We start from the raw sequence: 22,446 nt of genomic DNA, 5'->3' as shown, positions 1-22,446 counted from the left end.
CCTACAGGTTCCAGACCCTCAGGACGCAGGAGTCCACAACTCTAGCTCTGCCCCGAAAAGACCCCGCGTCACAACCCCAAACAGACAGAGAGAAAGCTATTGACTAAAAGTTCAAAGTTTTAATCCGAATTTGGACAAGCGTTGGGAAAACCAAACTTTGGCCATAGAAACGTCTCCCTCTCCTGGCTACAGAGGGGACCGAGCCACGCCTCCAGGCGCCCTGAGTGGCTCCAGATCGCTGGGCGGTACCTCCGGGCCATGCCCTCACACTCCGATTGGCTGCGGCGCGCCGGCGGGTCAGAAGCTGGACTGCAGCAGCGTGACTCGCAGAGGCCACGCCCCCTCCTCTTGGGTCAGGGCAGGAGGGGCGGTCCCGGATTCCCAAGTGGGCTCCCAGGAGGCGGGGCCTGCGCCGCGCCCACTACCTCCGCGGGACAACCCCGCGGAGCCGGAATTAGCCACTGGAGATCTGGGGGGCGAGGTCACCTGGGGGCTGGGGGCTGACGGAGGCGGTGGCGCAGGGGGAAGAGGGTCTCCTCGGGAGTCCAAGTTTCCACCTGGACGGCACGAGTGGGTAGTGAGAATGGCAAACTTTGGGACACAGGAGTCTGGACCCCCAGGGCCTTTCCTCTCAGACCCGGGAGTCGAGCCCCCAGTCCCTTCCTCTCTCAGACCACAAGTCTGGCCCCACTCCCACCCCCAGACTCAGGATCCCAAACCCCTGTCCCCTCCTGCCTGGGATCTGGAACTCCCAAACCCTCTAGGGCGCTCTCCCCATCCGGACATAGGATCCCAGCAGCTCTCAGAACCCTCCTGACCGGAACCAGGGATTCCAAGGCTCTGGCTCCCTCTTCCCCCAAACCCAGGAATCCAAGGTCCCCAGCCCCTCCTCACCTGTCATCATTCTGTGCCACTGCGACGCCTCAGTAGCCAGAGCTTGAGAGAGGCTGAGGACTCTCTCCCGGTGCCCTTCGGCTGTCGGCAAATAAGGGGTGGTATTCCTGGGACTAGGAAAAAAAAAGAGATTTGGGGGACATCTACAGGGAGCCAGTTCCACTGTGCACGCTTGTCTTTCTGGGAATTGTAGTCCCTAGCCCGTGTTCCTAAAAGACTTTAAACAGGCTGTGGCCCTCAAAACACCTGTGTGCCTCATGGGATGTGAGTCTAGCCCTCCCTAAATTTCACCCCCTTTCCTGACACAGGAGCAGGAGTTTGATACCGACCCAGAGAAACTGCAATTCTCATGCTTTCTGATGCCCCAGGAAGTCAAGCATCTCTAAAAGGTTTTGCAGTCTATACTTTAGTACTCAAAAGGCAGCAATAATAATGCTTTTCTTTGGCCACTTGATTTCCTCCTTCTTGCCTCACTCTCAGTTCTTTACCTGCTCCAGGATCCAGAGCTTCTGAGCCATTTGGGGGCTCCTGAGTGTCCCTGGACTGGCTGCAAAGGAATTGGGGCATTAAAATTCCTCCTCACCAGGAAGTTCCCATGTTCTCATTTTGAGGGCGAAATGAGGGGGGCTCTGAGAGGGAATGAAATTGCCTCAGAGACAATATTTAACTTTACATGCATTCCTGGAAAACAGCAAGCATTAAGAAAATCTGCCCCACCCCCACCCCCCAATACAGATCCCTTTGGCTTCCGGGAAATGGCCTACCACAGAACCTCTCTTCCTTTGTATGACCTCCACAGGACTGACAGATGACCACCCCCTAATTTACCTACAACAAGGCCAGGAAAGGGCCCTCCAAATTCACAATTTTGGGCTCATAAAGAATTAGCTGAACTGCTTATCCCCTTCAAACTAACTAGACACAGAGATAAACATTCGGTGTTCAACCAAGATGTCTCCTGATTACAAAAATAATCCCAGCTGTAAAATCACCCCACCTATGACTTGTCTAATTACTCCCTAGAAAAGTCTCAGATGAAACCATGGGCCACGACATTCATCTTCAGATCTGGAATGCTCTCCCCATTGCGACAGGATGAATATAATCATTCCCTTACTTGCTCATTGTTTTCCCCTTTGATAACACATAGTAACAACAACAACAAAAAAAAGTGGGACCCACAGTCCTGAACTGTGACCCCCGTCCTGAAGGAAAAACATTGGTGATGTGAAGAGGTCTCTGCTTCCCCCACCTGCACCCCCCTAGGGGAGCCATCAGCAGCACAGGAACTTATTGGGGTGAACCTCGAATCCCAGCTCTGGGAAAAGAGGGAGGGAAATGCCCATTTCACAGATGGGAAAACTCAGGCTTGCACTAGGCACGGAGGACCCACTACCACCCCACCACCCCACGTTGCACCCTCTGTTCCCTTCACCCTTGGTTCTGTGTCAGGCTGGCGTCTGGCAGGGGACAGCGTCCTTCCCAGAGTGAGAAGCCGGGGGGAGGCTGGGCGAGGGAGAGGCCGTCCAAACTCCTGGTTTCGGCGTATTCTCTCCATCTGCTCCTGAGCGCTCATCCGAGGCCGGGCGAGGGAACGCTGGGGAGATGAGAAACACTTTGAGGCCCCAACTTTAGGGCTCCTCTTTCTCTCTTCCCTGAACTACTCAGTCTCCAGTCCTGCCCTTTCCAGTAAGTTCCATCCCTAGACTCAGAGGGATCTTTAGGCTGCCAGAGCTGAGGCTGTCTCCCAGGTCTCCAAGCACTCTCGGGACAAAGGTCTCTGAGGCCCTCCCTGACTCTCTGGCCTCATTTTCAGCAGCTGCCCTGCTTGTTAGGCCACAGCCTAACAAACACCCACAGGTCCTGGACATTCTCAGCTTTCTAGCCCTGGTAGTCAGGAGCCAGGCTGTCAACTCTCAGTTCCTGGTGATGAAAAACAACTCTGAGTCAGCTTAGACTCAACAGAAGGAGGAATGACAGACATTCACTAAATTGTTACGAGGATCCTTTTGGATTGGCCTTCAAAAGGGCTTTTCGGAGCTCTCTCTCTCTCACTCCCGAAACCAGATGGATGACACACACAGGGACAGCGCCATAACGCCATGTGGTAAGTCCAGGGGCGTGGCTACAAGCCAAGGACCTTCCAGAAGCTAGGACAGAGGCCTGAAACAGATGCTTCCCCAGCACCTTTCAGAGCAAGCCTGGCCTCACTGACACCTGAACCATGGCCCTCTAGACTTAAGAACTTCAAATGCGGGAGGACAGAGACAAATCAAAGAAGAAGGAGGAGGAAAAAAACACTCAAAGGAAACCAGAACTCTGGAGAGAATCCCAAGAGTGTTGCTGAGAGATTAGGCATGTGATGTGCAAATCTGGGAAGTCAGCTCATCGGAAATGCCACCAGCCTGAACTAAAGGGGAAAAGGCTGGGGACGAAATGCAGGAAGGCTGTCATTCAGGCAAGAACCAGGCGGACAGATCTCTTGGGCCGCAGACGTGTCATCCTTCAGGAAAGGGGGGCCATGTGGACACAGACACATACAGTGAGAATGCCAGGGGCCACCTGGAGTTCTCTTGCCACTAGCCAAGATGCCTGGGAACAGACCCCTTCCCACATGCATTCCCCAAGGGCATGCTTTTGGACTTCAACAAACAAAACCAGAGAACTCTTAGCTGCAGCCTCTACCTAGAGGATTCTAGGGAGCCGCCTTGGATCAGCTGCCTAGCGGAGGGCCAAACGCTGCTGTTTACTCTGCTTTGCCCTGATCAGGGCCATTGTGAGTCACAGGTCCACCTGCTGTAAAAATGATGGCCCCAAACCGGCCATCACCAAATTCCAAGGTTCACACACGGACTTGTTTTAGACGTAGCCCACATAGGCAGAAAACTGTAGCCATTCACAGCCTGCCTGCTTTGAGGACTCCAGGAAACAGTGTCCCATGTCTGCGAGCCACAGATAAGATAAACTCGCAGCTATTAAAAAACCCCAAGTGGCTGCTGCCCTCAGGAGCTCTCTGACACGGAGACCCACCGTTGAAGCTTCTGGGCTGCAGCCTCCAGGCAGTGACCTCTGCCCCAGCGTGGACCAAACACAGCCCGCGGGTGTTCCTTCTTCCACCTCCCCAGTCATATCACTGTCCTTGCTTAGCTCCAAAATCCTTGGAACTCACAACAGACACCATCCCAGAGCTGTAAACAGCCACAGTCCCCAGAACCACGTGACTGGTTCAGCCTTATTCAAAGCAGCCCCGACTGTCCCCCACCTGGACACACCCCTTTGAGAATCACACAGTGCCTCTCCTCCTCAGAAACGACAGACAGGACAGACTGTTTTGTATCTGCAATAATAAAGGAAGCTCCAGACATGCTTTAAAACGTTCGATCAAGAGGTGCCTGGGCAGGGACCCCTGGGTGGCTCAGTTGGTTAAGCGGCTGCCTTTGGCTCAGGTAATGATTCCAGCGTCCTGGGAGTCCCACATCAGGCTCCTTGCTCTGCAGGGAGCCTGCTTCTCCCTCTGCCACTCTGTCTGACTGTGCGTTCTCACTCTCGCTTTCTCTCTCACAAATAAATAAATAAAATATTAAAAAAAAAAAAAAGAGGTGCCTGGGGGGCTTGGTCATTGAGTGTCTGCCTTCCACTCAGGTCATGATCCCAGGGTCCTGGGATCAGCCCTGCGTCAGGCTCCCTGCTCAGCGGAGAGTCTGCTTCTCCCTCTCTCTCTGCCCCTCCACTCCCCACTCGTGTTCTCTATTGCTAGCTCTGTTCTCTCTCCCAAATAAATAATCTTAAAAAAAAAAAAAACTAAAAATAAAATATAATAAAATGACACTGCAAGTGAAACGTATGGGACCTCCTGTCCCAAAGTCCTCAAGCAAAGATCTGGGGTCTGGTGAGAAGATGATCCCCAGCCTTGTTATTTCCACCCACAGTGATCAGGTGTATATAAGAAGCCCATGCTGGACCTAGCAGTGACTTAGTGACCCGCCAGGTGGGCATTCATTACTTTGACAGTCAGAGATTCAAGAGGATGACCCCTTGATGATGTTGAGGACATTGGGGGCACAGGGGAGAAACTTCCCATGGAAGAAAAGGTGAAATGAGTGATCATTTGTTGGGGAGCAAAAATTCCTGTGCCCATCAAGAGTCCTTCCAGCCAGACCAAGCATCGAATTGACAAAGATAGTATTAAGTGAAGAAATTCCAGTTTAATAGCATGTGCAAGGGGAATCCACACAGATTTGGAAATTCTAAAGGTGGATGTGCAAAATGAGGTTATGTGTGTCGTTCTGAACCAAGAAGGGGGTGGAGTGTCTGGGACTTCCGCGGGGAAGGAAAGCACTTCACAGGGTGATTAAAAGGGGAGATGTTGGGGCGCCTGGGTGGCTCATGGGGTTAAGCCTTTGCCTTCGGTTCAGGTTATGATCTCAGGGTCCTGGGATCAAACCCTGCATCGGGTTCTCTGCTCAGCAGGGAGCCTGCTTCCCCGCTCCTCTCTGCTTGCCTCTCTGCTTACTTGTGATCTCTCTCTCTGTCAAATAAATAAATAAAATATTTTTTTTAAAAAAGAGGAGATGTTTAGGAATTAGATGGTTTGCCCTGGGGGCACCTGGATGGCTCAGTCGTTGGCATCTGCCTTCGGTTCAGGACATGATCCCAGGGTCCTGGAATCGAGTCCTGCATCAGGCTCCCTGCAGGGTAGGCCTGCTTTCCCTCTCCCACTCCCCCTGCTTGTGTTCCCTCTTTCCCTGTGTCTCTCTCTGTCAAATAAATAACTAAAATCTAAAAAAAAAAAAAAAGAAAAGAAATAAAAAGTGCATATTCATAATGGGTTTTTATTCCACTCTGACCCAATCGATTATTTAGTTGTTCAGTGCTCTATTTTTAAAAACCACAAATTTAAATTGAGATGTTATTTATAAACTGAATCCCATTTAAGTACGAATCATCATATGTATAGCTAGAGGAATGTAATGTGTCTGATTAAGGGCTCTGTGCCAGACACCGCTAGACGTCTTATATAATACACAGTATGTGAATCCTATTACCAGCCTAGAATTGGCAAATCCTTTGCCTAATCATATTTTTTTTTATTTATTTGAGAGAGAGCGAGCGCATGCACAGCATGCACAAGCAGGGGGAGCGGGAGAAGGAGAAGCAGGGTCCCCTATGAGCAGGGAGCCTGACTTGGGGCTCGAGCCCAGGACCCTGGGATCATAACCTGAGTCAAAGGCAGATGCTTAATGGACTGAGTCACCCAGGTGTCCCCAGAATCTGCAAATTTTTGCATTTTGAATTAAATATGGTTCCCAGGGTTTTGGATACATTTTGAAGAGCGGTGTAACTAGAATCTACCTCCCTCTCAACATACCCAGTTCTTCTAACCTAGTGGGAATTACCGTTATTTTCCATCTGGACTGTCCTCAACGGGTCTCCTGCCTCACTCAGTGGTCACCCCACAGCTTGTTCCCCGCATGGCCGGCAGAGGTCGCCAGCTCCCGCTGGCGTTAAGAACCCTCCTTGGGACTCCCCTTGAACCACAGTCCCAACACCGTCCAACCCCAATACCCATCTCTCCTCTTCTCTCCACCACTCTCCCCCTCGCTCCCATACTCGGTTCTAGCCACTCTGACTTTCTAGCGGCTCCGGCAACACGGCAAGCCCACTCCCCCACCCCTCCAACTCACAACCACCCTCCACCCCCCCACTTCCCCCCAGAACTTCTTCAAAGGCTGTTCCTTTGCCTGCAACGCTTTTCCACCCAAGTCTCGCTCCCTCACCTCCTTCAGGGGGCTGCACAAACGTCACTGGTCCAGACCAAGCCATTTACAATTGCACCCCTTCCTCTGCCATCCCAAACCTCCTCACCATGTTCATGTTGTTTTTACTTCTTTAGCACTCATGACGTTAAAATAGTATAGAGAAAGTTGATTATTATGTGCCTCTTCCCGCTAGAATGACGGATTCATGAGGGAAGGATTTTTTTTTTTTTCTCTACTTTGTGTCCTCAGCGCCTGGACAGCTCTATGCAAGAGAATTTTCTGGAGGGTGGCAATGTTCTGTATCTGCTGTGTCCAGAAGGATAGCCACTGGTCACAGGGTGGGGGGGGGGGCACTAAGCACCTGAAATGCAGTGAGTGCGAGTGATTTTTAAATTTTATTTCATTTTAATTTAAATAGTCCCATGTGGCTATTGGCTACCTTCTTGGACAACCATGACAAGATATAAATAGAGATATATAGATATTTTAAAGATTGATTGATTGATTGATTGATTTGAGAGAGAGAGAGATAGAGCATGAGCAGGAGGGTCAGAGGGACAGGAAGAGGGAATCTCAAGCTGACTCCGAGCTGAGCCCAGAACCTGACTCGGGGCTCAATCCCACGACCCTGAGATCACGACCTAAGGCGAAACCAAGAATGGGATGCTCAGCAACTTAGCCACCCCGGCACCCCCAGCCATGAGGACATTTAATAAATATTTGTCAAATGAATGAATGAAGTCCTTACCACATGTAAGCACTATTTTCTTCTTCTTTTTTTAAGATTTTATTTATTTGAGAGAGACATGGGGAAAGAAAGCAGGAGCAGGAGAGGGAGAAGGGGAGAGAGAGGGTCAGAAGCAGGGCTCAATTCCAGGAACCTGGGATCAGGACCTGAGCCCAAGGTAGCTGCTTAATTGACTGAGCCACCCAGGTGTTCCTAAGCACTATTTTCAACCTTAGCTTGAAGTCCAGTTTGAATCCTCAGATCAGTTCTAGGCAGAGGTGGGTGGGGGTAGGGGGGTGAGGGGGTTACTGCCAAGAGCTCCATTTTGCAGATGGGCACACACGGGCAGAGAGGTTTCATAACCGACCCCAAGTCACGCAGCTTAGAAGTGGTAAAGACAAAATTCAATCCCAGCACTCAACAAATCTCACTCTCCCTACCCTGGGGTGTGATCTCTGAGCTCCTTTCTCGCAGCTGTTCCCCCTGAGTGGGTGGCAGTCAGGTTTAACCCTTTAAGGGTTAAAGATGGGCATGAGGATGTGGAGATGGACCCCCCTACCTTGGTTCCTGCCTGTGGGGAAGCCGGACGGCGACTCTCAGGGCTAGAAGCCCGGGAGATCCTCGGTGATCCAAGACCTGAGAGGGCAGAATGGGACTTGGTGAGGCCAGGGAATGCCCAGTAAGTCCCATCCAGCCCCAGAAGCTCACCTGAGCGAGGGCTGGAGAGGTCTCTGTCGCCCCCAGGGGGCCGTCCCCAGTCAGCCTCAGGCAACCGGGTTGAGCTCAGTTCCAATGACTCAGACAGGCTCTGGAGGGGTCAGGAGAGGAATACTTATCATCATCATTCTTACTAGTTGTCAGGCACTCAGCAATGGAGACACAGCATCAATAGGAATCTGACTGAAAACTGGTCTGTTTTCAAATCTCAGCTCTGGCATTTTGAGCTGTGTGACCCTGGGCCAGTCACTTTACCTCTCTGGGCCAGCCATATTTCATCTTTGCTATGGGGATTGAGTCCATACACGTAAGGCACTTAGAACAGCACCTGACACATGGCGAGGCATTGTAAGCACGGGTTTTGTAATGATTGTGCAGTAGGAGCTGTGATAAGTCCTTTACCTGCATTATTTCATTAAATCTCCTCCATAAACCTACAAAGTGGCCATTATCATCCCTACTTAGTAGACGGGGAAGCCAAGGCTCCAAGAACAAAGTCAACGAGTGATATCACAAAGATGGCAGAGCTGGGATCTGAACCCGGGTCTCTCGGATGCATGATCTGAGGGTCAAGGAACACAGCCACTCTAAGCCAGCTCAGACAACAGCGGTTCTTGCCTGCTGAGGGCCTACTCCATGTCTGACACTTTCTAATCATCATCTCTCCTTTTTACAGAACCCTACAAGTTGGGGGTTATGATCAGCAGTGTCTCGTAAATGCTGAGTAAATGTCTCTCCGGGAGAGAACAGCCCCGATACGTAGCAATCGCCAATCTCTGTGGTGCAAATATCGCCACCATGGTCAATTTCAAGCAACCAACAGGAAATCACTGAACACGGTGTTGAGAGGAGATGCGCCCAAGTGGCTCTTAGGAGGTGTTGGGAACTGGCTGGAGCACACCGCTGGACTACGATCACAATCTAACAAGCAAAGAAACAAAGGCTTCTGGAGCTTACAACACTTGCCTGTGGTTGGTTAGCTGAGAGAAAGAAAGGAAGAGAGAAGAAGGTGGCGTGGGTGAGGAGTTGGGCCAGGGCAGATGAGACAGGAAGCTGGGGGTGGAGAGAGAGGCTTGTGAGTCTTACCTCCCTCTCTGATGACTCCTCTGCTTGAAGCGCAGGGGATGGGGAGTCAGGTTCTGTGTTAGGGGGTGGCTTCTGGGGGCCCCCCAGACCTGCCAGCGTGTCTTCCACCATCCATAGCTGTTGCTGAGCTGATGCTCTGTCCTTGGGGGGAAGGAAAGGAATCTGTTACTCAAAGGTGGGAGAATGCCAGGAGCGTTAGAACTAGGTCTGAAATCAGTGAGGCTTTATTTATTTATTTATTAAAGGTTCTTTTTTTTTTTTAAAGATTTTTATTATTTTTTTATTTGACAGACAGAGATCACAAGTAGGCAGAGAGGCAGGAAGAGAGAGAGGAAGGGAAGCAGGCTCCCTGCTGAACAGAGAGCCCGATGCGGGGCTCGATCCCAGGACCCTGGGATCATGACCAGAGCCAAAGGCAGAGGCCTTAACCCACTGAGCCACCCAGACACCCCAGATGTTATTTCTTTATTAAAGAGAGTAAGAGAGCAAGTGCACAAGTGGCGGGGGGCGGCAAGCAGGGGAAGAAGGAGAACCAGGTTCCCCGCAGAGCAGGGAGCCCAACACAGGGCTCCATCCCAGGACCCAGAGATCATGACCCCAGTCAAAGGCTGATGCTTAACGGACTAAGTCACCCAGGTGTCCCTGTGAGGCTCTGTTTATGGAGTCATAAATGGATTATGTATGCAGGGGAAGAGATCAAGACCTCTCAGGATGTGAGATCAAGAGTCAAGATACTTAATCAGATAAGCCACCCAGGCACCCCTAGAAGTCAATATTTAATGGGCACCTGGGTGGTACCGTTGGTTAAGCCTCTGACTCTTGGTTTTAGTTCAGAGGTTGAGCCCCGAATCCGACTCTGGGTTCAGCCCAGAGTCTGCTTCAGATTCCCTTTCCTTCTCCATCTGCCCCTCCCCCCCTCTAAAATAAATCTTGAAAAAAAGAAGTCAACATTTTAAACTAAAGATAGATGATTTAGAAACTCAATTATTCATCTTAGATTGAAGAAGTGGTGGGGAGGGGCGCCTGGATCACGTGACTCTTGGTCTCTGGGTTGTAGGTTCCAGCCCCACCATGGGTTTTGAGATGACTTAAAAATAAAATCTTGGGGTGCCTGGGTGGCTCAGCAGGTTAAAACCTCTGCCTTCAGCTCAAGTCATGATCCCAGGGTCCTGGGATCAAGCCTCGCATCGAGATCTCTGCTTGGTGCGGAGCCTCCTTCCCTCTCTCTCTGCCTGCCTCTCTGCCTGCTTGTGATTTCTGTCTGTCAAATAAATAAATAAAATCTTTTTAAAAAATAAAATACAATCTTAAAAAAAAAAAAAAGTGGGCCTGAGGCTAAGCAAGGGGACTTATACTTCAGAAGTGGAGCTTGAACCAAGGGATTGGATTTAGAACTAGAAATTCCAGAGGATAAATATAACAACAAAAGTCAGGACGCAGGATGGGGACAGGGCTGAGGGGTGGAGCTGCGAACTGGAGGACCGAGCTCCAAAATTAGAGGAGAGAATTTAGAACCAGAGGGGAAAGTGGTTCCGAACCTGAGGCAGGTGTTAAAATAAAGGGCAGGATTTGAAGCACAATAAGGGGTTTAGAATGAAAGGAAAGGGGGTGGGGGGTGAGGAGCTTCAAAAGAAGTGGGAGGAGCTTTAATGCCCTGAAGGGTTTCCAGGGCAAGATGGCAGAGAGGGTGGAGTTTGCGGGGGACATACCTGGGGGGAACCAAGGTGCAGCAGGTACTCCAGGGTCTCTCTCAAGGTGCCCAGCTCCTGTTCCAAGCTGCTGTATGCGTCCCAAACGCGCTCCCGCTCCTCAGGTCCCAAAAAAGGGGGAGACACAGGATTAGTACGTCCACCCACCAGATCTTTCCCGACTCCCATTTTTTTTTTTTTCCAGTTGACGAGGAGGAAGAGAAACAGGGTCCCTGGGGCGTCTATGTACTACAACTCCCAAGAGCCTCTTCACTCAGACTATTAAGACTCCCAGAGTCTCTATGGAACGTGTCATTCCAATGATCCGCTAGTATTGACAACTAACAGATTTCCCTGAATTCTCTGCTTACTTCTGGACTACACTAGGGTGGTAAACTCTACAGATCCAGTAAGTTCTTGTAAGAGTCAAGATAATAAGCCCCAAGTGCCCCTGGGAAGCCTCACCATCATCGCGATCATCACCGCCGCTAACAGTGATGAGGCACTTAACCACATGCCAGCCACTATTCTCAACTCTCGTTTAATTCACGCGGGGTAAGTATTATTAATGTCTCCATTTTACAAGTAATAATTATAACTAACATTTCTTACCCTATTAGGTATTCATATATTTATATGTAAATTTATATTTATATATTAAATATATATTTATAAGATAAATACATAAAATATGTGTGTTAAATATGCATTTATTATGTTGTGTATAAATATATGTATTTATGAAATTCTTGCAAGGACTCCATGAAGTAAATACTATATTTATCACTTCAGGTTTATGTAAGAGGCATCTAAGGCCCAGAGAGGTTAAGTAACTTCTCTAAGGTGACACAGCTACCATGAGTAGGAAGTAGGGGCTGAGATTCAAAGCGAGGAAGCGCACATCAAATTCACCTTCTCAAACCACTAAATTAGGTCTGCTGTTTCTTGGCTGCTTGCCTCTCACCCTCTAAGACTGTCAAGATGACTGATTTAAAACTTAGGGAGGGGAGGGGAGGGGTGGGGAAGGGGAGGGGGAGGGGAGGATAGGGAAGAGAGGAGGGGAGGAGGGGAAAAGGGAGGGCTCGTGGGCAGTTGGGTCAGTGAAGCGCTCCAATCTTGAAATCAGCTCAGGTCACAATCTCAGGGCTGGGGTCCAGTTCCATGATTGATGTGGAGCCTGCTTAAGATTCTATCTCTCCCTCTCCCTCTGCCCCTCACCCCCCTAAAAAGAAAATTGGAGGGGATTTATCCAGAAAACCTTGCAGTGGAATTCTCAAGAACGACCTTCCCATGAGCCTCTGCAGGAGTGCACACCCCTTCCCAGATGCTCACCTGAGTCAGGTGACAGAGAGTAGCCCTTACACTGACCAGCCGGTCCTGCAGGAGGCGCTGGCGCCCCCACGCCCTCCCTGGAGCCGCAGCCTCTCTGGCTGTTTGGCCCAGTTGCTGCCTGGTCAACTCCAAGGCTGCTTCCAGCTGCTCCTGCACGGAGAGGGAAGGTGGTTAGACTTCTGAGTTCACATTTGGTCCCAGCAAGAGAGAAAAGGTGTCCTCCCAAATCCCTGGGCATGCTGGAGAGCAGGAGGGGAAAGGCAGGTGGAGAAGTCAAATGTCCCTCCCCATCTCAGAGCCTCACACCTTCTCCTCCTGCCTCTGGTCTATCTCCTCCCGCAGCATCCTCAAGAGCCGGTCCTGCCCACACAATTTGGTCAACAGAGTCTGGAGAAAGGAGAACAGGAGCAGCTTGTGGACCAGATCTGGCTCTTCCCCATCCTCCCTGCCACACCCCACCCCATCTAAAGCATTCTCCCCCCAGCTCTGATTACTTGGAAGGGTTTACACCACAGAGAACTTACATCTGTCTCCAAGCTTTGGTGAAAAGTTGAATCCAGCGGGGGACCCGGCTGGGGAAAAGGAGAAAAGCCAGGTGTCACATAGACAGACAGTCTTTACTGTAGCTCAATGCTCAGTCAAGCCCTGTTTCTCAAGCCCTGCTTCTATTCGCATATCCCCCCACCCTTCTTCTTACTAGCTTTTTTTTTCTTTCTTTCTTTCTTTCTGGGCTCAACCTGGGGCTTCAACTCACAACCCTAAGATAGAGACCTAAGCTGAGATCAAGAGTTGGACGTTTAACTGACTGAGCCCCCCAGGCATCCCCTTATTAGCTTTGTTCCAAGCTTTAGCAAACCTCGGTAGACCACCTGCCAAATTCCTGGCCTTAGGAAGATCCAATGACTCTGTTACCAAAAAGCTTCAGCGATGTTATAATTGGTGGATAACATTTAGACATTTCTTTTACAACTGAAAATAAAATAAGGATGCTCGCTACTACTGTTACAGTTTAACACTGTTTTAGAGATCTTGACCTATGCTATAAGAAAAGAAAAAGGAAACAAATAAAAGTGTTAGGATGGGAATGATATGCTTATCGACCCAGAGAAACCAATGAAATCAAAGAGTGATTAGAGTAAGAGAATTCGGGGTGCCTGGCTGGCTCAGTGAGTGAAGCATGTGCCTCTTGTTTTGGGGGTCTTGAGTTCGGGCCCCATGCTGGGTGTAGAGATTACTTAAAAAAAAAATTTTTTTTTTTTAAAAAGAATAAGAGAATTCGGCAAGAGTGCCAGGTGAAAACGAGTTTCCAAACATCAATAGTCTATCTCTACACCATCCGTAGCTAGAAGATATAATCTGAAAAAAAAAAAAGAAGATGCCATTCAAATAGCTATAAAAACTATCAGGAATTTAGGAGTTACCTTAACTAAGAGTATACAAGAGCTCTATGGAAAACAAAATTTAAAACTGAAATAAATACCTAGAAGATGATATCAGTGAATGGAAAGATATTCTATATGTATGCTACCCAGTTTGTGGCAGTCCTAGGAAACTAATGGAAGCATCGGTCAAGGGACCTTAAAATATCCAATCTTCTCTAGGCACACTAGTCCAGGAGATGACATTCTTCATAGCCAAGAAAACAAGGAAGGGGGTTCTGGCAGATTCGAGGCACCAAGGACACCTACCAATAAAACCATGGAAGCCCGTGTCCCGGGAGCTCTCGGGGGTAGTTGGAGATATGTGGAGGAGCCAGAGGGGGCCTGGGAGGAATAACGAAATAGAGATGTTTCAAAATTCACATGTTTTAGTAACTGATATTACAGTGGGTGCATCCAGAATTGGTGTGACTTAGGAGAGTCTCTGAGGTTCAGAACGGGCCCCCTGCAACTTCCTCAACTACCTGTTCTCCAGCTTTGTGCCACTGCGGGGACACATGGGATGATAATAAATGGAGAAACCTGGCAAAACTGCCCCAAGGGTCCATAAATGTTGCAATCTACTTTCAGTCCCACATTTGTGATTAACTGTGGATATTCTGGGCCTACAATTCCATCTTGGAAAGATAAACTGGAGACACAAGACAGGTGCAATCCCCACTACCTCTCCTGGCATTGTCCAGGACAGTGTTCTGGACTACAATCCCCATAATACATAAGGTGTAATGGCCAGAGGCTGGCTTGAAAACACTGCCCTGAGAACTGATGGGAGATGAAGTCCCCTTTCCCTCGTATCTGAAGCCAGCTGTGATTATGTTGAACCACAATTTCCATGATGCCAAGGGGGCCATGGCCGCCGACCAACCTGGAAAGACAGACCATGCCCATCTGCTCACCTGTGTTCTGGCCTCCTGACTCCAGTGCTGGGGACTCCTGGGGGGTCTTCCTCCCCCAGACTCAGAGGAGGGTCCTCGCCGGGGAGTTGGGGGCCTGGAGAGTGTCTGGCGCTGAGGGCCCCAATCCAGGGGAGGCCGGACATCAATGCGACTCAGAGGGGTATGGGGTCTAGCAAGAGGTGCTGTGTCACCAGAGGATGGAGGGGGTCTGCGCACAGGAGCAGAACGGGGCCGGGGAAGGCTCAGAGGGGAGGGAGGGCGAGAGAGGGGTGTGAATAGGCTGTTGGGCAGAGAGAATCAATCGGGAAACTGGGTGAACTAGAGCCTCCTCAGCCCACTACCCACCCAGTCAGCTTCATGTACATATCCCCTTTCAGTGTCTCACTGTCCCTCTAGAGTAGAATCCCTCTCTATTAGCCTGATCCTGAATAATTTCCACCTTTGAGGCATCTCCTCCTTAGACTACCCCCTATGGGTTCTGACCCACAAGAACTCCAGCAACTCATATCCACTGAAGGAAGAGAGCACTAAGCCACGCCCTGAATCAGCCACAGTCCCTGCTCTTCTCTTAGACCACGCCCCCAATATAGCTCTTCCTCTGAAGCTGTGGCCTGTGGAGCCTTCTTGTCCCCAGACTCCCTCAACTCACTCTGGGCTCCTGGTCCTCCGGATCCGAGGTCCAGATTGGAGGTCGGCTGTGGGGCTGGGAGTGAGCAGCCCAGGTCGTCCACGAAGTCTGGAGAGCCGAGCCACCTCTGGTGACTCTAAGCTGTGTCTCTCTTCCCCTCTGCTCACCTCTGGGGGACCACCAGGGCCACCAGGGCCCTCTCCAGGCTGGGGACGTGGGGGTGACCTGGGTCGACCACTAACGAGTGTGCACAGAAAAAGACATCGCTCCTTTGTACCTTGTAACAGCCCATATTCCCCTGAGCACAGGGGAACCCACACAGTTTAAAGGGTAAATGGTGCATTATAAATCATTGTTCCCTCTTTGCAGATGGGAAAACTAAGGCCTCAAGTGTGGAAATGACTAGTGCAGGGCTACAAGGTCCTCTGGGGTCACTGAGGCCAAATTCCCAGACTATGAGTCTCCAGACTGAAACTTTGGAAAGGAGGACGGAGTTTGAAAAAAGCCTTTCTTTTTATATTTGATCGTTACTTAAGTAGCAGCCTTGGGGGTGGAGACTTTTTAAAAAAATATTTTATTTATTTATTTGACAGACAGATCACAAGTAGGCAGAGAGGCAAGCAGAGAGAGAGGAAGAAGCAGGCTCCCTGCAGAGCAGAGAGCCCTATCCAAGACCCCGGGACCATGACCCAAGCCTAAGGCAGAGGCTTTAACCCACTGAGCCTCCCAGGCACCCGACATTTTTTTTGTTTAAGATTTTATTTATTTGGGGTGCCTGGGTGGCTCAGTGGGTTAAAGTTTCTGCCTTCAGCTCAAGTCATGATCCCAGAGTCCTGGGATCGAGCGCCGCATCGGGCTTTCTGCTCAACCGGGAGCCTGCTTCCCTTCCTCTCTCTGCTTGCTTCTCTGCCTACCTGTGATCTCTGTCTGTCAAATAAATAAATAAAATCCTTAAAAAAAAGATTTAAAAAAAGGTTTTATTTATTTATTTGACAGAGGGCGAGAGATCATAAGTAGGCAGAGAAGCAGAGGGGGAGGGGCGGGAAGGGTCTCCTCAGCAGGGAGCCCAATGCGGAGCCTGGGATCAGAACCTGAGCAGCGGGAAGGCAGAGGCTTAAGCCACTGAGCAACCCGAGTGAGGGGCGGGGTGGGGAGAGTGGTGGGGAGTGGTCGGAGGGGGGAGACACGGATGACACCGACGGGGACTTCTGAGGGAGCCAATCAGAGAGTATGGAATATTGATGAAGGGAAGGGCTGGACAAAAAAATGGTGGGCGGAGCTTAGAAGAGAAAGACTTTTTGCAAAAGTTCCCTGGAGTTGGGACCTGAAGGGCGGGAGCTCCTTAGCTAGAAGATGCGTGTTTGGACGTTGAAGAGGCAGGACCTAAAGGGGAGGGGCTGGGGCTAATCAGATGGATTAGAAGTGCAGGTCAGGGGCGTGGCCAGAAACTATACTCACAAGTCGTCCCCCTCTGCTCTTGAGGCCCGGCCCAGCGCCCTCAGCCAGCCCCGCAGGTCCTCCAGAGTGTCCGCGGCCAGAACATAGGTCCTCATGCCTGGGTGCTCAGCCTGCGAGGGGAGAGAGAACTGGGGATCTGGACGCCCGGGCCCTCTAAAAAGGAGGATGCCATGGACCCTGGTCAAGGCTTTTTTATCTCCAATAATGGATGTTCCCATGGCTGCCCCCAAGGCCCAGTGCCTTAGTGCCCACGGGGGATGGACGGACTCACGGTGAAGGTGAATCGCCGCCCTCGGGGAGCTCCTGGCCCATCAGGCCTGATGCTGTAGCTAGGGAGCAGGACGCTGCCCAGGACGCTCTCCTCGCGGCTGTCTGCAAGAGATGGGCTGGGATCAGGCAACACACAAGAGGCTAAAGGAAAAAGGGGGGGGGGGGCGTCCACCCTGTGCCAGCCGGCGCACTGACCCTTGTAATAGAAGAGGCAGTGGCCGGAGAGGACGAACCAGCGGCGTTTCCAGAGCCGGAGCCCAGAGCTGTCCTGGGGAAACAGCGGGAGGCGAGGTCTGAGTAGAGGGGTAGTGGGGAGCAGAAACGTGGAAGTGAAGACAGTGACACCCAGGGACAGATAAACCCAGAAAGAGGAGAGAAACAGACACGTGTTTGCTGCAACAGAGTGAGCCGAGAGCTGTACAGGGTGTAGAGGGGTTGGTTGAGCTCACAAGGATTCTGGACACAGTCAGACCTGAGTTGGGCTCCTAGCTCCGCCCCCTCAAACTATGCCATTAGACTAGTCATTTCCTGGCTAGGAACTTGTGTTTTCTCATCTGTCAATTGGGGATTGAGAAGTTACCAGAAGGCTGGAACAGGCAACTGTACAGCCCGTGTGCCAGAACTTTACATACTCAGACTTTTGATGGGATTCTTCTGGAGTCTGAGACACAGAGGCCAGGAAGGTGGTACTGGGACCCATAATCTGAATCCTGCATCTCCCATCTCCTCTGCCAAAACCACTCCATCTCCAACCTTGTGCCCCTCTTCTCGCCAATCCATTCCCACTGTAGTCAGTAGGATCTTTTTCAATTATGTCAGATGGTGGGAGTCCCCTGCTCAAAACAGAGCCTTCCATCATACTCAGAATAAATCTCGAATTCCTTCTCCTCTTTTCCTGGCTTGCAGGGAGCCTCAAATATGGGTCTGCACAAAAACCACCAGGGGAGCTTGCTAAAATACAGTTTCCTGGGTCCTACCCTCAGAGTTCCTGAGTCCATAGATCTAGGGTGGGTGGGAGCTGACAGTCGGCATTTCCAGCAAGTTCCTACCAGGGACACGTTGGGAACCACTGCCCTGTCATCCCTCCTGTCTCGACCTTTGGCTGGCTCTAAACACCAAGCTTTAGGCTAAGCCTTTTGTTCTCAGATTCCCTCCATCCCCCCAGCTCTTAGCATGGTGGGTTCCTTCTTGTCTGTTCGTTCTCATCTCAAATGTCATCTCGGAGACACCTTCCCTGACCAAGAGTCAAAGGGCAGCCTCATCGCTCTGCCACTTGTGTGCGTATCCTCCTGTGTTATTTCTTCAGAGCAATTCCAACAATTCCTAGAATCGAAATAGGCTACTGTCGTACCTGTCCCTGCCCCAACCCCTCTTGAACGTACGATAGATACTAGTTAGTCTTATCTGCTCTTGGCACATTACGGATATTCAGGAAGTGCTTGTGGAATGAACGGGTGCATGGAGCAAGGACAGAAAAAGGAGAGAAGTCACATCAGAAAAAATGAAAGGCATTTGGAGACTGGGAAGGAGAGAAACAGTGGACAGCCAGGGGCCCAGCCTCTAGCGTCACTCAGTGTCCCTTCCCTTCTCATGCTCACTCCACCTGCTTATGAAGCCAGCCTCGGATGTGCACTGGGAGGTTGGGATCTCTTCGGAGAGCATTGCCTCTTTTCCCAAAGGCATGCACCTTGCTTACTGCCCGGGGAGGCTTCTGAGGAGAGAAGGAGGACAGAAATGAACGGGGCCTCACGTGGGCTTGGGGAGGCGGTGCTGGGGCTTGGGGGGAAGGCAACCCGAGGCCCTTGCTCGGCTGCCCTTAGACACCAAGCCAAGGAAGAAACTGAGTTTTGAGATCAGAACTGGATATTCGTGGTACAGAGCTGTTAGTCTGAATGCGTGGCTGGAGGTGTTTGGGGGAAAGGAAGAAGCTGCTGGCTGAAGGCGGAAGGACGGGATTCAAGGGTCTACTGGTCTACTGCCAAGGAGAGGATGCTGTTGGCCACCAGAGCCAGAAGTGTAGTACAGTCTTTGGGATCGGGATTGGAAATACTGGGGCGCCTGGGTGGCTCAGTGGGTTAAGCCTCTGCCTTCGGCTCAGGTCATGATCTCAGGGTTCTGGAATTGAGCCCCGTATCAGGCTCTCTGCTTGGCAGGGAGCCTGCTTCCTCCTCTCTCTCTACCTGCCTTTCTGCTTACTTGTGATCTCTGTCTGTCAAATAAATAAATGCATAAAATCTTAAAAAAAAAAAAAAAAGAATTGGAACTATTGGGAGGTGCCCTCTTAACCAGGGAGGACTTCCATGCCACGTTCTGGGTGCTGGATGGGTCAGCTGAGGAGGATGTCTCCATGCCAGGGAGTGACATCCCTAGCAACCATGTCCAAGGCAGAGAGATGACTCCCAACCCCTCCCCCCCCAACAGATGGAGCCCTTGTCCCGTCTATGCAGGCATCTCAGGTGTCCACAGCCAGAGTCCCACAGGACTTCCTACGGGATGGCGCTGACCAAGGTTGGGATCAAATCTCTAGATTCTGAACTGGGGAAACTGGAAATGAGTAGAAGGTGGCAGAGGACAAGGAAACGAGTGAACTTTGGGTGACAATTTGTGACGCCGGTTTCTCGGACCTCTTGGAGACATCATCAGAGAAAAGGTCTTTCCTTATCGGATTTCACAACTGGGTAGGTTGGTTAGAGGTAGGACAGGGAGTGAGTTCTCAGTCCCAGTCAAGGGTAGCCACAGCCTGAGTTCCCAGAGGGAGCCTCGTGGCTGGGGAGTAGTCCTGTCTTAGCAACTGGAGTGCAGCGGGACTGTTACTTTGCTTGAATTGGGAAAATCCAAAGGGTGGGGACAGCTGGGAGTGCCTCTGAATTCCTAGCTCGGGCTGATGGGCAGTTGGGACCTTACTGGGTGTGGGCAAGCCCATCTCTAAGGATCCTTACCCTTAGCAACGGGAAGCCCTTGGGTTGGCATGGAACCCCAACCCCCAGGGCTGCGACACAGGAGGATGGGGCGGCCCAGAGCTCCACCCTTCTCCCCGGCCCCTCCAAGAAGCTCGAACCTTGGTGCTCAGGCTGCCCAGCGAGGAGATGGTGGAAGCGCTGCTGGCCAGGCTGAGGCTGCTCCGAGGTCTGCCCTCCTCCATCAAGGGCTTGGGGAGAGAAAGAAAGGGACTGTGTGCCTGTCTCTGCAGCTGACCCGGCTGCGGACAGAGACAGGGTCAGGGGCTTGCAGGTCGGAGGAGGCTGAGGAGAAAGAGCCCGTTGTCTGGGGACTGGGGGGCTGGGGGAGGCCCAGGCCGGGGACTGCATACCGAGCGCGGTGCCAAGAGAGGTGGGCGGCGCTGGCAGCTGCGGGAAGGGGCAGCTGTCTGCCGCCCAAGACAGAGAATAGGGGCTCCTTTATTCTTGCCCCCTGCACTCTAGCCAGGAATTTGACCCTCTCTGTGCTCAGGGAGCCCCCATTCTATGCCTCTTCCCAGCGGCCCCCAGCTACCTGTCTCCCGCCGCCCACACGCATCACGCCAGCTATCCCTGCCAAACTCGGGGTTGCCAGGAATGTGCACCCAGGCAGTCCCTCCCAGGCCAGCCCGGGAACTTACCAGCTCTGGGGTCCCAAGGACGGGGCAAGAAGGCCGTGTGAGTGCTGGGGCCCCCAGCTGCGGTATCCCTCCTTTTCTGGCTGGCGGGGGGCGGGGGATAGGGGGTGGGGGGTGGGGCTACCTCTCAGACCTGTCTTCCTTCTCACCTGCTCACTCACACCTTTTTTGCTTTTTGTTTCTCCTCTCTTCTGGTCACTCTTCCTTCTTTCAGAGCGTCTCTGCCTCCAGCCTCACCTTGCCTCTCCGTCTCTAATCGGTCTCCTCCAGTCTCTCTCTCACTCATTCTCTCCCCCGCCCCCTCCACCCAGGACTTTCCCTTCAGTCTTTCTGTTTCTGTCCCAGATCTTTTCCCCCTCGGACTTTCAGAGTCTCTCTTCTTCAGGTTTCCATCTCGTTCTCTCCCCCTCTCTCTCCCTCACCCTCAAGCTCTTCCTCTTTCTCTCTCTCTCTCTGTCCCAACGACGTTGTTTCCTCCTCTCCCTCAGATTCCCTTTCTGTCTTCCTCCCCTCTCCGTTTCTCTTTCCTCCCTGCTGGTCGGCCAGCCAGCCGCCCACGCTGCGGTCTCCCCTTCCAATCCCGGCTGACCCCGCCCCTCCTGGCCTCCCCCCCAACTTCCAAGCCTGACCCCTAGTTCAGCTGCCCCCACCGCCCAGGGGAGGGGTGGGGGGGGGTGCCCTGCCTCCTGGGTCCCTGCTGGACTGGGATTCCTCTGTGAAGAGGAGGAGCTGGGCCCCGACAACTCTGGGGTCCGGGTCACTGGCACCCTGAGGGAGGTAGCTGGGATCCTGGAACTAAAGGGGGCTCAGACTTCTGGGTCCCTGACAAGCTGTGAACCTGGAGTCAGGACTCCTGAGTGGTTAGTGGAGCTGGGCAGCGGGAAATGTGTTTTTGAGCCAATGGGTCCAGGTTTTCCAAGGAAAAGGGAGTGACCCTGGATTCCTGGATTATGACTAGGGCAGAGTCAGGAGGCCATGGTCAAACATCTACCTGGGATCCAGGTGATAATTGTGTTCTGGACTGAGGATGTCCCCGTTTGGAGGGAGACACGGTCCCTGGGCATATCTCGAGGAGCAAAATCATGGTAAAGGGGATGGGCCAGGGAATTGGGAGTGTGTCCCTGGGCCTGGTAAGGTTCAGTGGATTCTGCCCAGGCAGGATTTCAATTTGTGTATGAGCTTGCTTTTTTTTTTTTTCTTTTTTAAAAGATATTTACTTATTTATTCATTTGACAGAGAGCGAGCGAGGGAGCGACCGCACAAGCAGGGGAACAACAGAGGGAGAGGGAGACTCAGGCTCTCCGCTAAGCAGGGAGCCTGACACCAGGACCCCGGGATCATGACGTGGGCCAAAGCAGACGCTCAGCCAACTAAGCCTCCCAGGCAACCCTGTGTATGAGCTTTTGTCTGCGTCTCAAGTGGGTGAAACTTGTGCTTGAGACCAGGAAGGGGAGTCTGAGTTTTTGGTTTCCAGTGCACTCACCCAATATTTGTTGAGCACCTACTATGTGCTGGGCACTGAGGGAAAAAAATTAGTGAGCAAAGCCAAGTGCCTGCCTTCAGGGTGCTACATTCTTGTTCTCCTTTGCAATTCATCTAGACTCTGCTGTGGCCACTTCTTCGGGCACATGGCATTCCCAAGCCTCAGTTTCTCATCCGTGAAAACGGAATGTGAAAAAACAATGCTCTGCCCCACCAGGAAGGAAGCGGACCGGTAGTGACGGTGGGAGACTCTAGCCTGTGGCCTGCTTTTTAAATCCGGGCGGGAAGCCGGTTTCCCACCCGGAAAGGAGCTTGGAGAGCGCCCAAGCGGCTGAGGCCGTGCCCGTGTTTGATTGACAAGCTCGCTTATTTCGGGGCGTGGCCGCGTTCGGAAACGCCGCGGTATCGTCACACAAAACCCCCCGGAATCTCCGCGAGAATTCCGACCTCACTTTCCTTCCCCCCCCCACCCCAC

General features: G+C 51.7%; 1 protein-coding gene across 5 annotated transcripts; it reads right to left on the bottom strand.

Moving 5' to 3' along the window:
- Window positions 1-104: 104 nt before the first annotated feature.
- On the bottom strand, window positions 105-21,040 carry PLEKHA4 (pleckstrin homology domain containing A4). 5 transcript variants are annotated; one of them, XM_059151353.1, is made up of 20 exons: window positions 20,493-21,040; window positions 19,953-20,042; window positions 18,498-18,605; window positions 17,090-17,162; window positions 16,896-16,996; window positions 16,625-16,734; window positions 15,188-15,403; window positions 14,539-14,746; window positions 13,892-13,966; window positions 12,728-12,775; window positions 12,510-12,590; window positions 12,204-12,353; window positions 10,893-10,991; window positions 9,184-9,324; window positions 8,089-8,188; window positions 7,940-8,016; window positions 2,330-2,491; window positions 1,383-1,441; window positions 895-1,007; window positions 105-557 (listed from the first exon to the last, which is right to left on the bottom strand). In XM_059151353.1, exons 2-20 carry the CDS (start codon window positions 20,034-20,036, stop codon window positions 298-300), a joined length of 2,265 nt encoding a protein of 754 aa, XP_059007336.1. In that variant the 5' UTR covers window positions 20,037-20,042; window positions 20,493-21,040; the 3' UTR covers window positions 105-297. The 5 variants fall into 5 exon arrangements, with proteins under 5 accessions (XP_059007336.1, XP_059007337.1, XP_059007334.1 ...); XM_059151354.1 differs by having other exon boundaries at window positions 14,539-14,707; XM_059151351.1 differs by having other exon boundaries at window positions 14,539-14,818; window positions 20,493-21,039.
- Between the last annotated feature and the right edge of the window lie 1,406 nt (window positions 21,041-22,446).

This window comes from Mustela lutreola, chromosome 16 (genome assembly GCF_030435805.1).
Source record: "Mustela lutreola isolate mMusLut2 chromosome 16, mMusLut2.pri, whole genome shotgun sequence".
NCBI lineage: Eukaryota > Metazoa > Chordata > Mammalia > Carnivora > Mustelidae > Mustela > Mustela lutreola.
This window is presented reverse-complemented; position numbering and strand designations above follow the sequence as displayed.

What these genes read in the sequence shown, in the direction of transcription:
- PLEKHA4 (XM_059151351.1), bottom strand. Translation starts at nt 20,036, where the DNA reads ATGGAGGAGGGCAGACCTCGGAGCAGCCTCAGCCTGGCCAGCAGCGCT. An exon ending in GTCAGGAGGCCAGAACACAG is followed by an intron (nt 13,967 to 14,538) that starts GTGAGCAGATGG and finishes TATTCCTCCCAG; the next exon opens with GCCCCCTCTGGCTCCTCCAC. An exon ending in GGGCTTCCATGGTTTTATTG is followed by an intron (nt 12,776 to 13,891) that starts GTAGGTGTCCTT and finishes CCTTTTCCCCAG; the next exon opens with CCGGGTCCCCCGCTGGATTC.